This window comes from Dasypus novemcinctus, chromosome 1, assembly GCF_030445035.2.
Source record: "Dasypus novemcinctus isolate mDasNov1 chromosome 1, mDasNov1.1.hap2, whole genome shotgun sequence".
NCBI lineage: Eukaryota > Metazoa > Chordata > Mammalia > Cingulata > Dasypodidae > Dasypus > Dasypus novemcinctus.
In genome coordinates, this window is record NC_080673.1 from 67,305,413 (window position 1) to 67,318,644 (window position 13,232).

The 13,232-nt window shown below is 34.8% G+C and overlaps 1 protein-coding gene across 1 annotated transcript in view; it reads left to right on the forward strand.

Moving 5' to 3' along the window:
* The window catches only part of SCLT1 (sodium channel and clathrin linker 1), a 289,648-nt gene that overhangs the window by 108,288 nt on the left and 168,128 nt on the right, over positions 1-13,232 (forward strand). Inside the window, exon 10 of the mRNA XM_004466256.4 lies at positions 12,971-13,061. Coding sequence (XP_004466313.1) covers positions 12,971-13,061 — 91 coding nt within the window. The remainder of the gene's footprint in view (positions 1-12,970; positions 13,062-13,232) is intronic.

Sequence of the window (13,232 nt, forward strand, 5' to 3'; positions counted from 1 at the left end):
TATGGTATATGAAAGATAAACCAGAAGGAAGATGAGTAGGAAGATAAGTTTATGAAATTGGTTCATAAAAACCTGTGATTATATGGTGATAATGGAAATTAAAAAATAAAAATGCGTATAAAAATTCTGTATAAAATATGCAAATCTTAGTCATATCATGCCAAACAATGGGGAAATAATCATGGAATTTTATTGCTAGAAATTATCTTAATGATCATCTATTTTAACTTCCTAATTGTATAGAAGAAACTGAGACTCTGAATCTGTTTTTCTTGTCCAGGGTTGCAAACAAATTCATGGAAGGGTAAATTAGAATTTGCATCTTGTAATAGCTAATCTAGTGCACTTCTAAGCCTGATTCTCTAGCAGTATTCATAGACATCATTATGGAAGTCAAGAATGAGAGTTGATTGGTAAAGAAAGGATGATGAGTGAATACATTGATTTTTTTGATATCTGCACGGATGTTTCATTTGACTTTTGAACATTTGGACATAAAGATTATAAACTGAGATTAGAGATCAATAAAGCTAGTTGTGGTTTTCTAAAACATAATAGGTCTTAAGTGTTCAATAGTCCATAAGCAACTTTGCCATATTTACTGACAATATTCTATAGCTTAACATTAAGCAGTTCAGAGTTGTATACATAAAGCTGTGATTGCTTCTCCTCCAGATTTGAAAGAACATAAGGATAAACAGATGCTTCTTTTAGGGAAGAGGGTGTTGCTCTAAAGTTTGACAAATTCTGAATGATGGGCATATTGACATTACCAGAATTTTAGTTTTGAGATGCCCTATATAACCATGCCAAGAATATCTAAATTAGAAACTCTTTAAACATTATAGTTGAGTTTGTGCCTATACTGAAAACATATTAGTTCCATTTGTTGTCTGATATTATGGTGCAAAAAAAATTAAAATCATATGAACTGATAAAACTTATCATTTTCCTTCTCAAGAGTTTTTGTTGATGCCTTGTCATAATAGGCAAAACTCTTGAGCCTAGGTTCTAAGAACCTGGTCCTTCCCCACCTTCCAGTTATATCACATTGCTTCCTGATACAAACTGCACAAAATAGTCATTTTGCCTTTTCTCATGGAAGAACTTTTGGTCTCTACCTTTTTGCCTTTTATCACAAATCTGTTACTCAGAAAAGTTATAACTTTCTAAACCTGGCTAAAACTTGCCTTCACCAGGAAAACTTCCCTTGTTCTTTCACCAAATAGACTCAAACATGTCTTCTTTGGTACCTCATCTGTCAACTGAATCTGTCATGGCTTTTTTAACAATTTATTGTACTTAAATGTTTACAAATCAATCTCTCTTCACTAGTGTTTAAGCTCCTTAAAGATAAGAATCATGATTTGGTCATGTCTGCCTGTCATCATCTAGTATAATGCTAGACATAGGGCATGTATTAAAAAATTATTTTTTGAGCGATTAGTTCAGTTAACTAAAAAAATAAACTAAATGTTTCATTAAATGGCACTTCTTTGATAAGGGGTAAAGCCAAACTAGTATTTGTGTAGGTTATCTATTTTGGTCCTTTGCTTATTTGTCTTTTGGGGGCACATTTTTTGAACTGCCATTATTTAGAAAAATTATTTTGTTATAGTCTTCAGCTATGCAAAAATGTGTGACCTTCTAATAGTTTTGATTTCTAAAACAACACACCCGAAAATATCATTTTTAAATATAATTACAGTTAGTTTTGTACAAGGAAAAAGATTTTCAGTATTTCCCCTTCTGGATCCAGACCATAAGCTATATTAATTCTTCAGTCTGGTTTTGTTACCAGTTATCTCTATGTCTGAATGTTTGATGGAGGCATTAAAGATTCTTCTTATATTTCATGCTTTTTCCACTTATAAATATGTAATTAATTTCAGGAAGTCTTTCAAATGTGATAGTGAAGCGATTTATAAATAAATGGTTTATTAATGAACATAAACTCTGATATTATAGGAAATGAATTTTTGCTATCACCCTTTTAGTAAACACAACAAAAAGTTATATTTTTATATATTATATTGTTTGTAGTTTATATTTTTTACAGATGCATAATTTTTAACTCAAAACTTATTACATATGTTGATAGTTTTTAGATAATACCTTTAAAAAATATATGTGCCTTTGCTAGGTAAGTTTTATTATAGCTGAGACAACAGGTTTTCTTCAGATGTTTCATGTTCCAACTTGAATAATATTGTGTCTTCTGTTATAAAAATGCTATGGAAATCTGGATTCATGAATCACTAGTTTTGATTCATATTGTCTTTTGGAAGCTATCCCATATGAGAAAATGGCCCTAAGCAGATGTGCTTAGTCATAGCATTGCCAGACAGTTCCTTATGTGTTGGCAGCTAGTTTTCTGAGCATAGAAAACATGTTTTAAGATAAGAAATAGGGCTTTGCTCTCATTTTCCTATTTCTTCACACTGCTTTACTTTTATTTAAGGGGTTATTAGCAGTCACTCTTTATTCAAAAATGTTTCTGTTTTTCTCTCGATCTCTAAGGAGATGTAAGAGCAGTATTAAACTTTACTTACAGAACACTTTGCTCAAGAGTAGAAACAAATGAATAATTTCATTGTTTGAAACTTGCCTCAAAAAAACAATTATCAGCTTATTTCAAAATATGGCTCTAGGTTTGTATTCTTACTTGAGCAGATTGTTTAACTGCATGAGCTTCAGTTTCCTCATCTCTGTAATGGAAATAAAATGACCTTCCTTGCAATGTTGCAGTGTATTAGAACTCTTTTCTCTCCTCCATTCTACTTTACTATGCAACCTGTATAAGTAGACTTGTGTAATATTTACAAAGCAGATGCTAGTAGAGCTGGGATTTGATAATGTTGATGTGAGTAGATAGTAGATTATTTCCTACCCTGGATCTGCGACTTACTTTTCTTCTTGCTACTGTAGTTTCTAATGCCAGAGGAAGCATTGCTTTCCTTTTCCCTCCTTTCTTTTCAATTTCTTGCTTACTAGTTGGTTCTAAATCCTTCCTATTTCTTCCTGTGTTTGTTCCATCAGTTATACATTCTTCATTCTTAAAATCTTAGTTTTTCTCTCTTTCAAGGGTTCTTCTAAGACATAAACTACGTAGTCTTCCTCTCCCCTGATGACTCCTTAGGTTATATCATATATTCTCCTTCCCACCCATTCAAATTCTTTTGCATGGAAGAAGAATTGCATTTGCTATAGTCATGCTTAGAAATTTCTGTTATTTTGGATTTAACCCCACCTTTCTTTCTCCTCACAATTGCTGGTATTTTTTTTCCAATTCAAATGTCCTTTAAAAAAAAGTCCTCCATTCTCCTTGGTTGATTTTTCTTCCTTTTTTTGAACATTTCTTTAGCTAACATCATTTGTGTTTGTGTCTTGATTTCTTCTCTGAACTTTGTAGCCCTTTCTTTGATTCCTTTGATTTCCCCATTTCCTTATCCTACTAATTGTAGGCCTTTCTTAAATTTCTACCATTGTTACACACTTTCTCTGCTCTCCTTAGACAATCACACCTACCCTACCCAGCTTGAACTTTTTTTTCAAAGCAATGTAATGGTAATTGTGATGTTTCCCAAATATGTACCTCTGGTCTTGATTACTTTAGTGAGCTTTGTCTTTAAATGCTAAGGCACTGCTTTTCAAATATTTTGATTTTTAGCAGCAGAACCCTTAAAAAAAAAATAACTGTGTAGATAGAGCCTCAATATATAAAAAATGATAAAAGTAGAACTGCTACGATTGAACCAAAGGGTGGAGGTCTTCCCCAGCTTAGTAACTGGTGTATCATCAAACCTATGAATTTTGCTTGCCTCCTGTCACTTCACCCCCACATCCAAATCATATTGGTTTTCTATCTAGGTTATTACAAATACCTGCAGAAATATGATATTGCTTTTGATTTACTATTTTGCTAGGTAGTGGCAGTTCTAGTGACTTCCACTTGGCCTTTCCTACCATAATAGCCCTAACTCACAAGTCAGGCAACCAATGTGGGGATTCTGCCAGTTGCTGAGGATGTCCATTCCAATTATACTGAATGGGTGTGGTAACACACTGGAACCACTGTGAGACAGACTTGAGCTAAAACTCCATCAATCACCTGACCTCCATAAGCCCCTACTCTAACTGGTGGACCACAGTGATGTTTTGGGTCTCCTGGAATTAATTGTCACTTCTGAGCCATTGTCTAACAATCCCCAATATATCTGATCATTTCCTTTTCCCCAGTGCATGATTACCCTGGTAAAAGGCCATAGATCCCTTTGGGGAAAGCTGGGAGGAAGACTAACAGTATAAAATTTGGGCAGTTTAAAAGGATCCTTCCCCAAGAGGATCTGCTTTTCCCTCATTCAAGGGGCTCTGAGTCCGTAACCTGTCTCAAGTCTGGGAATTGATTGAGCCATGACTCTGTAATTCAAGTTAGGGTTTTGTTCACTTGACGTAGAACTCATGTGCTTATACATATCAAGTAGGAATTTAGAAGACTGCCCATCTATTTTATTTCTAGTACCCCATGATCTATTAGCCAATGCCAAAGGTCTTTGTGACTTAGACTCTTTTATTGGTGCATTTCATTGTGGTAGCCATCCCCACCTTGTCTTTGGCGATTAAATGCTACTTAATCTGCCAGCCCAGGATCAGATTATCCCCATAGTGTTTAAGGATTCTATTTCTGTGACAGCATTTCCCACAGTAATATATGACTTACAGAGAAGAGTGACCACAAATCTCTTCAGGGAAGATGGAGTTAATCTCATAAATTTATTCCTCACAGTTCTGGTGAAAGGTGTGTCCTCTGGACATTCCTAGGGTGTGACAGGTAAATCCATGCTAGCATTCCAACCTCTCTAAACCTTTGGATCCCTTCACCTACAGTATATCAGAGTAAATCAGGTATCTTGACCTCAGGCATTGTAGGTCATTTCTTGGTCCGTGTTTCAGTCAGCCATCCAAATAAACTGTTAGAGCCCTTTCTAACCCCTCGAGTTACAACACTGAATCCAAAATCTCGCTTAGTGAGCCGATATCAATAAATTCAACATGATCCAGTTGTCTATTCCTTACACCATTATCACATACCCTTAATAGCCATTCCCACACTTATTGGAAAACTCTTGCAGTTCTTCTAGAGTATATCATACTGCCTCATGGGTCACAGTTTGTACTTCACTTTTGGAGGCTTGTTGTGACTTTAGTTACAGGTCTAAACTGTAGAGGGTGGGTGGGGGTGGGTCAGGAGAAGCATGAGAAGTATCTTGCAAACCCGTTACTTCAGAGCATTCCCTTGCAGTTTCATCTGGTGAGGCAGGATTAATTTCTCTGTCAGACTCTTTAGGGAAGGGTGGAGGTTTGGTGATTGTTTCCTCAGTCCAAGGAGAACATTAGGACTCCTTGGGGTAGGCTGGAGGTTGAGTAGTTCAGGCCTGAGGTTGAGTGGTTTTCTCCTCAGGATGTGGGGGGAGGTCAAGATTCCTTTGGGAAGGCTGGAGGTAAGGTGTTGTAGGTTTGACATTGGTTAGTCTTTTCCTCAGGGCAGGGAGGCCAGGTGGCAGTCTCCTTAGGGCAGACCATTGCAGGTTTATCTGGCAAAGCCTCAGCAGAATATAGGGTTTCAATGTGTCTACTGCCGTCATCATCAACCCATATGTCCCCATACCAATTCTCAGGATTCCACTTTTTTCCAGTCAGTGCTGTCACTTTAACAGCGGACATTCTGCACAGTTGAGATTTTTCCATTGTAACTCTGCTACTGACACAATGAGACTGTGAGTCTGGTTTTTAGAAATCACAAGTCTGTGGCTACATGAAACAAGATTTTCTTTCAGAGCACACATAGAAACTTTCATGTCATTCATGCAGCACTTAAGTTGCAAATTTGAAGCCTCTATCTAACTCATCCTTTTCTTTTGTAACTATATCCAGTGTATTTAGGAACAGCCAGCCAATATCATTGTACTTTTTAACCCCACAAAACTATTAAGATGTTAAAAATACTCTCACACAGATCCTTGCCTCTTGTAAGCATGGAAGTAGCTTTATCAAGTGGTGATATTTTGCAAATCTTTATTTCCAACTCATGTCATGGACTGTCAGTGGCCTCTTGATTATTGGAAACAGAGTCATTAGTGCTATTTAATCTAATCAGAGTAGAGAGCCAATTGCAAAAATCCCAAAACCAATTCAGAAACTCCATTTTTAAGATTCCCTTTTTTAAGAACTCCCGTTACCAAGCTTTATTAGTCTAGGTTCTCTAGGGCAATGGAACTGACAGGAGATATTTGTAAATAGTATGAGATTTTATGAAATTTTCTCACATGATGGTGGGGATTCATAAATCCAAATTCCAAGGGCAGGCTGCAAGCCAGGAACTCTGATGAAGGTCCTCATTGAGTTCCCAGGACATGCTAGCTATCTTAAGTAGAGATGTGACTTCTCTCTCTGAATGCTGAAATCACTTATCCTTTTAAAACCTTCAGCTGATTGGCTAAAATGTCACTCATTACTGACAGCAGTCTCCTCAGTTGATTGTAGATGTAACCAGTTATCTATGTAATCAACTCACTGATAATTAAAGTACATGAAATCCCCTTATATTACAATTAGCCTGTGACTTGCTTGACTAAAAAGCTGGGTACTATTACCTGGCCAAGTTGACACATTAGCCTAACCATTACACCTTATATTATGTATAATTTTGAATCAACTTAAATTTTTTATAGTTTTAAGTTGTACAAAAATGAACTACTTCAAGAGTTAAAAGACACAAAGACTTTTGATAGCTCAGTAAAGAGATTATTAGTGTCCATTGCTTTTTGAGCTTCTTCCCAAGATTTCTTGTCTTTTGATTAGGTTTTATCATTAGACTTCCACTAAAGATTGGAAAGGAGAAAATAATTAAACTTTTTTCAAGTTTTGCTCCTTACTATGAATTTCCTAAAACTTATAGTGATTTTTTAAAAGTTTAGTGTTTTGTCTAAAATTATGTTTGGGGCTATTCTAAAGTTTTAAACCATGAATGATTGGTTTTATTACATTGGCTAATTAATAAGTACTTTTGTACTTAATGTGTACATTTTTCTTTTATTTTAAAGAGAAAAAAATGAATACATACATACATATAAAAGTATTGAAAACTGGATTTTATTTCTCTCAGAACCTTACTACTTTTCTTTGTATGAAAGAAATATTAGAAATACTTTCAGTATTCTCCTGGTATGAAACTACAGGAAGAAACATACAAATTAACCTGTAATTGACTCATTGTGTTTAATATTGAATCTCAAAGACATGCATTCACAATTAATGCATTTTAATTTCTACTCCCATGCTATGGTTTCTATAAAGCTAGTATTATATACTATCCTTTATGTTATAATAACTTGGTTATACTTTGCTTAACAGAGCAAAGTTTTGCTTTTAAATTTTTGTATGTTAAAGATTTAATTCAAATCTAATATTATAAATAATTTAAAAATTACATTAAAGAGAAAACCAGACCTTTTAAATTGGTTGACAAGTAAGCATCCCTCTAATGAAATAACATCCTTCTAAAAATATTCCTTTGGAGCAGAATTAAAATATTTGGCAGTTCGGGATTGTTAATATTTAACTAGATTTTCTTATTTTTAAAATCAAATTGGTTTTTTAAAAATGAAAACTGTTTTTAGCCTTTATAACATTATATACACAAGCAGACGTACTAAAACATTTTTATGTAGATAGTCTAAACATCTATTAAAACTTTCTTTGTAAAGTAATATAAGGATAATTTTTTAATGTTCCTTCAAAAATTTCTTAACTTCAGATTTTGAAAGGATTGACAAGACTCCAGAGTATGTATTTAAAGGAAAAGGATATTGTGCAGCAGAGAAAGAGCATTAGCAAGCATAGAAAATCCAGGTGACATACAGGAACACACCCCCCGGAGTCATGTTTTACACACAGACATATGTTGTCTTCAGATTGAAACACGAAGGTCTGCGCAGTGAATCTTGGCTTCAGGAGAACTCAAGACAGAAGTTCCCAGAGGGATTATTTTATGACCCCTCTGGTCATATAGTCCAGCCTCACTGTCTAACCAGTTATGCTATGTGAAAACCATCAGTACACAAATCAGTTCTTTGTGTCACCAGAGGAGATTCAGACTTTAAACAGCACATCATAAATCCCACTGCCCATATGTTGGCCTAGACACTCAGGCATCCCCAGAGCTTTCCTAATCCAGCTATAAATTAATTCTGTCCTACACTGTGCTTGACAGCTTAATCTAAGAAAGGGCCTGGTTATGGTGATAGCTATAAAAGCTATGTATAAATTACAGTGAAATTTATAAAGTGCTTTAATATGCATTGACTTATTTGGATTTCATGTTAATCATGTGAGCTATCCATTTTACAGATGTAATATTGAAACTCAAAAAAGTTAAGCCCTGTGAACTGGTGGTAAAACCAGGTCTAGGCCACAGGCCTTCTGAATTTTATTCTAGATTTTTTTTTTTCAGCAAATCCTGCCTGAAGTAGATATAAAGAACTATTATTTTCTGACTACCTTGTGGAATAATGTGTGAATAATTAAATTTATAAAACAACTTATTTTCCTCAAAAAACATAGTGTTTTGTGTTTTAGAAGGTAAACTATAAATGCTTTCAGAATATTTTTCCTTTTTATGACATACAAAACTAGGTCTAAGTCAGTGCCTGACTTTTTCTTTATACTTTTGTAATAGAAGACTGATTCCTTTTCAAAGGATAAAATGTATATAAAATATATAGTAATACATTACCATGTTTTTAAATATATGGTAATATATTTTATATAAAGTAATATATATTTGGATATTTGGATAATATATACTTATATAAGATAACATATATTTGGAAGAATTATTCAGAACATTATTAGTCTATGATTTTCCACATGTGAAGATCAAATTGTATGTGCAAGACTTAAGTAAAAAATCAAAATGTAGTCACACTTGTGACTATCTCTTTCTCCTTTCTTTATTCATTTGTGATCTACTTACTTATGTGTCAGACACTGTGCTAGCTCCTGAGTGTTTAAAAATGAATAAGATTTGATCCTTTAGCACGTCTCACCCTGTAGCATGCCTGCACCCAAGTGTCAGGAGTGTACTTTTCCTTTTTCTCATTTCTCAATAAACTCTTTTTACTGGCCACTTAAAAAAAAAAAAAGAAAGATGTGATCCTTTAGTGATCTTACATTCTGTATATTATTTGATGAACTCACAATTCCATGAAGAAAATCCCTATTGTACCGAGACAATACAATGTGATATGTTAATAATGAGGTCTGGGATCACAGGCCTTTTGCCTAAGAAGAAGTTAGGGAAGACTTGAGAAGGAGGACTTTTGAGCTAGGTATTAAAGATTGTTGAGGAATTTGCCAGAAAGAGGGAGAAGGCCAATTTAATGAAATATGTGAAGAAATAGAAAAGGAAGTGTTTAGGAAATGCTATATAGTAGGCTGTTACATCTAGACATAAATGACAAAGAGGGAAACTTTTTGAAGCCACATAGTAATTGGCCTTTTATGTCATACAGAGGATTATAGACTTGAGAATCCAGATATCATTTTAAACAGGAATTTTTATGATCAGATAATGTTTTCTGTACAGTTAAGATACATTTAGAGAATGAATTAAAAGTAGATCAGCAGTAAAAAGAACAGTTTGGAATCCATTGGAATAGTCCTGGAAAGTAGTGATGCTGGCTGAAGTTTGGAACATGGAAGTGAAAATGGAATACATAATTGAGAGACAATTTAGAAGTAGAATCATTAATAAAATTGAATATAAATGAGGGATGCAACTGTTACAGAGTTTTGGTATTCGTAGATTTTCTAATCTATTTCCTGTTGTTGGATATGAAGACACTAAAACTCAGTGTGGTGAAGTGAATTACGTAAGGCCACATTACTAATCACTGACGGAACTGGGTTCCTGACTCTAGTTCTCTACTTTTTACCTTATTTTCTCTGTGTCTCTAATGGATTTTTTTCTTAGTCATGCTATAAACTTACATTTATTTACAGTTACAGTGCACTTTAATGTACATCATCTATTTTGACTTGTTCATCAACTCTGTGACACAAGTAGAACAAGCATTAATATTCCCTTTCTGAAGGCATAAGGCAAATTTAGTATGGGTAATATAATATGCTCATTCAGAGTTTTCTCGATTTATCATTACTACTTAAATATCTTACTCTTAAACTTTTCCTTTTAAAATACATAGAATTTATAGCTGGTAAATTCATATGTTGATTTATAGAGTAGACGCACTCCTGAAATTACTTTTAAGACTAAATTAGTTTTTAAATGTATCAGTGTAAGGTGTTTTGTTTTTGTTTATTGCTCTTATTTTTGGTTTGTCATTTGATGAATCATTTTGCAAGTGGAAAAATTATTTTATGGTTAAATTCAGATTTTCATAACTGGATTTTTTTTAAATTTTTTTTTATTGACTTTGTAATAATATTACATTAAAAATATATATGTGAGGTCCCATTCAACCCCACCTCCCCACCCCCTCTCTCCCCCCCCCAACAACACTCGTTCCCATCATCATGACACATCCATTGGATTTGGTAAGTACATCTTTGGGCACCTCTGCACCTCATAGTCAATGGTCCACATCATGGCCCATACTCTCCTCCATTCCATCCAGTGGGCCCTGTGAGGATTTACAATGTCCGGTGATTGCCTCTGAAGCACCATCCAGGGCAGCTCCATGTCCCAAAGATGCCTCCACCTCTCATCTCTTCCTGCCTTTCCCCATACCCATCATCCACCATGTCCACTTTTCCCAATCCAATGCCACCTCTTCTATGTGGACATTGGATTGGTTGTGTCCATTGCACCTCTATGTCAAGAGGAGGCTCAGATATAACTGGATTTATTTAAAGCAAATTATTTTCTTATACATAATCTTATAAAATATTATTGGAACCATTTTGTGGTAGTATTTATTGTTAATCCTTTGACAAATTGCTTAACCTATGTCAACCTCAACTTCAGTTTGATATAATAACAGGATTTAATTCACACAGTTATTGAGTTAAAGAGATATCTACAAAGCATTTAGAACAGTTCTTGGCACCTAGTAACTAACTACCTGATACATTTTAGCTATTAAATTTTAAAATTTCCTATTGTTTCATTTTAATCAGTAATGTAACTATAAATACTGTTAAAAATTCTAAAGTAAATTAATTAACAACTTATCTGTGAGATGTACAGTAAGTAATTTCTTTAAAGTTCAATAGCATTAATATGATTTGCCTTTATAAAAGATAAAATATAATTAAGAAATAAATATGGGCAGTTCTTATACTAACATAAGCTTACTTCCTAAACATGTATTTTTATATATAATTGAAGTGTTCTGTATTCACACATAGTACCTAATTTTTGTGATATTAAATTTTAAAATTCTGTTTCAGAAAGTCTTTTGATATTCTTCTAAAATCATTTCCTATGGGTAGTCAAAAAGATATTGAAGCTTATTTAATACCTTTACATCATTTAAAAATTTTGTCTTTTTTGTCTTTTGCATCTACAGTCTCTAAAGAAAGTAAATATACCATCATGGGACAAATATTTTATGTTGAGGTTACATAAATAGATATTATCATGTTTAAGGAATGATTAAGATATTTAAGTTCATATCATGAAAAAGCTAATCTATAATATTTCTCTACCCTCATAATGTCAAGATATATAACTATATTATACTTAGTGCACTCATGCTGTTTTTGAGTAATTTTTCAAGGTAACAAAGTTCTTTTTCATTAAATGAATTATTTGAATACAAAATATAGTTTAGGGAAACAGATGTGGCTCAACCAATTGGGCTCCCATGTACCCAATAGGAGGTCAAGGGTCTATGCCCAGGGCCTCCTGGGAGGTCAAGCTGGCCCACACCGAGTGCTGGCCCACAGGAGAATGCCACCCTGCACAGGAGTACCACCCTGCATAGGAATGCTGCCCAGTGTGGGAAAGCCACCCTGTGCAGAAGTGTCAGCCGATGCAGAGAGCTGGTGCAGCAAGATGACACAACAAGAGACACAGAGGCGAGAAAATAAGATGATGTATCAGAACAGGGAGTTGAGGTGGCACAAGAGAGTAATCGCTTCTGTCCCATTCTGGAAGGTCCCAGGATCAGTTCCCAGAGCCACCTAATGAGAGTACAAGCAGACACAGAAGAACACACAGTGAATGGACACAGAGAGCAGACTATGGGGGGAATGGGGGGTGGGGGAGAAATAAATCTTTAAAAAAAATATATATATAGTTTACCCAAATAAAGTGTTAATATATTTTTTTAAAGATTTATTTATTTATTTCTCTCCCCTTCCCCACCCCGGTTGTCTGTTCTCTGTCTTTTGCTGCGTCTTGTTTCTTTTTCCGCTTCTGTTGTTGTCAGCGGCACAGGAGTTTTTTTTTTCTTGTGTCATCTTGTTGTGTCAGCTCTCCATGTGGGTGGTGCCATTCCTGGGCAGGCTGCACTTTCTTTTGCACTGGGCAGCTCTCCTTACGGGGTGCACTCCTTACGCGTGGGGCTCCCCTATGCGGGGGACACCCCTGCGTGGCACGGCACTCCTTGCGTGCATCAGTACTGCGCATGGGCCCCCTCCACACGGGTCAAGGAGGTCCAGGGTTTGAACCGCGGATCTCCCATGTGGTAGATGGATGCCCTAAACACTGGGCTAAGTCCGCCGCCAATAAAGTGTTAATAACTCTCACTTTACACCACCACCTCCATTCAGCTATATGTTTTTCTCATCACTCCTTTTTACATATTATTTTTTCTAATAAAATTTACCCCTTAGATACATTGTAAAGTTCATAACAGTAATGACTTTGTCAAATTTAGATTTCTAATTAATTATTCTTTATGTTCTGTGAAAGCAATGTTCATTAATTAACTTTCTTTGTTAGGCAGTCCAGGTTAGATCTGAGAGTTTCAACAGCAAAAGTGGAAGAGTTAACGAAAATGACTGAGGATCTCCAAGGACAAATGCAAAAGAAGGTATTTTCTTTTTTCTAATACAGTTGGATAGCTTAGTTTTCTAAATACTTTATTGTAGATGTATTTTGGATTAGGTGTTAGAGAGTGTTGTTAGAAGACGAATTGATCATTTTATTGCCCCCCATATAAAATATGAAAGTAGGAAACTAAATTATAATATTAGAAATAACT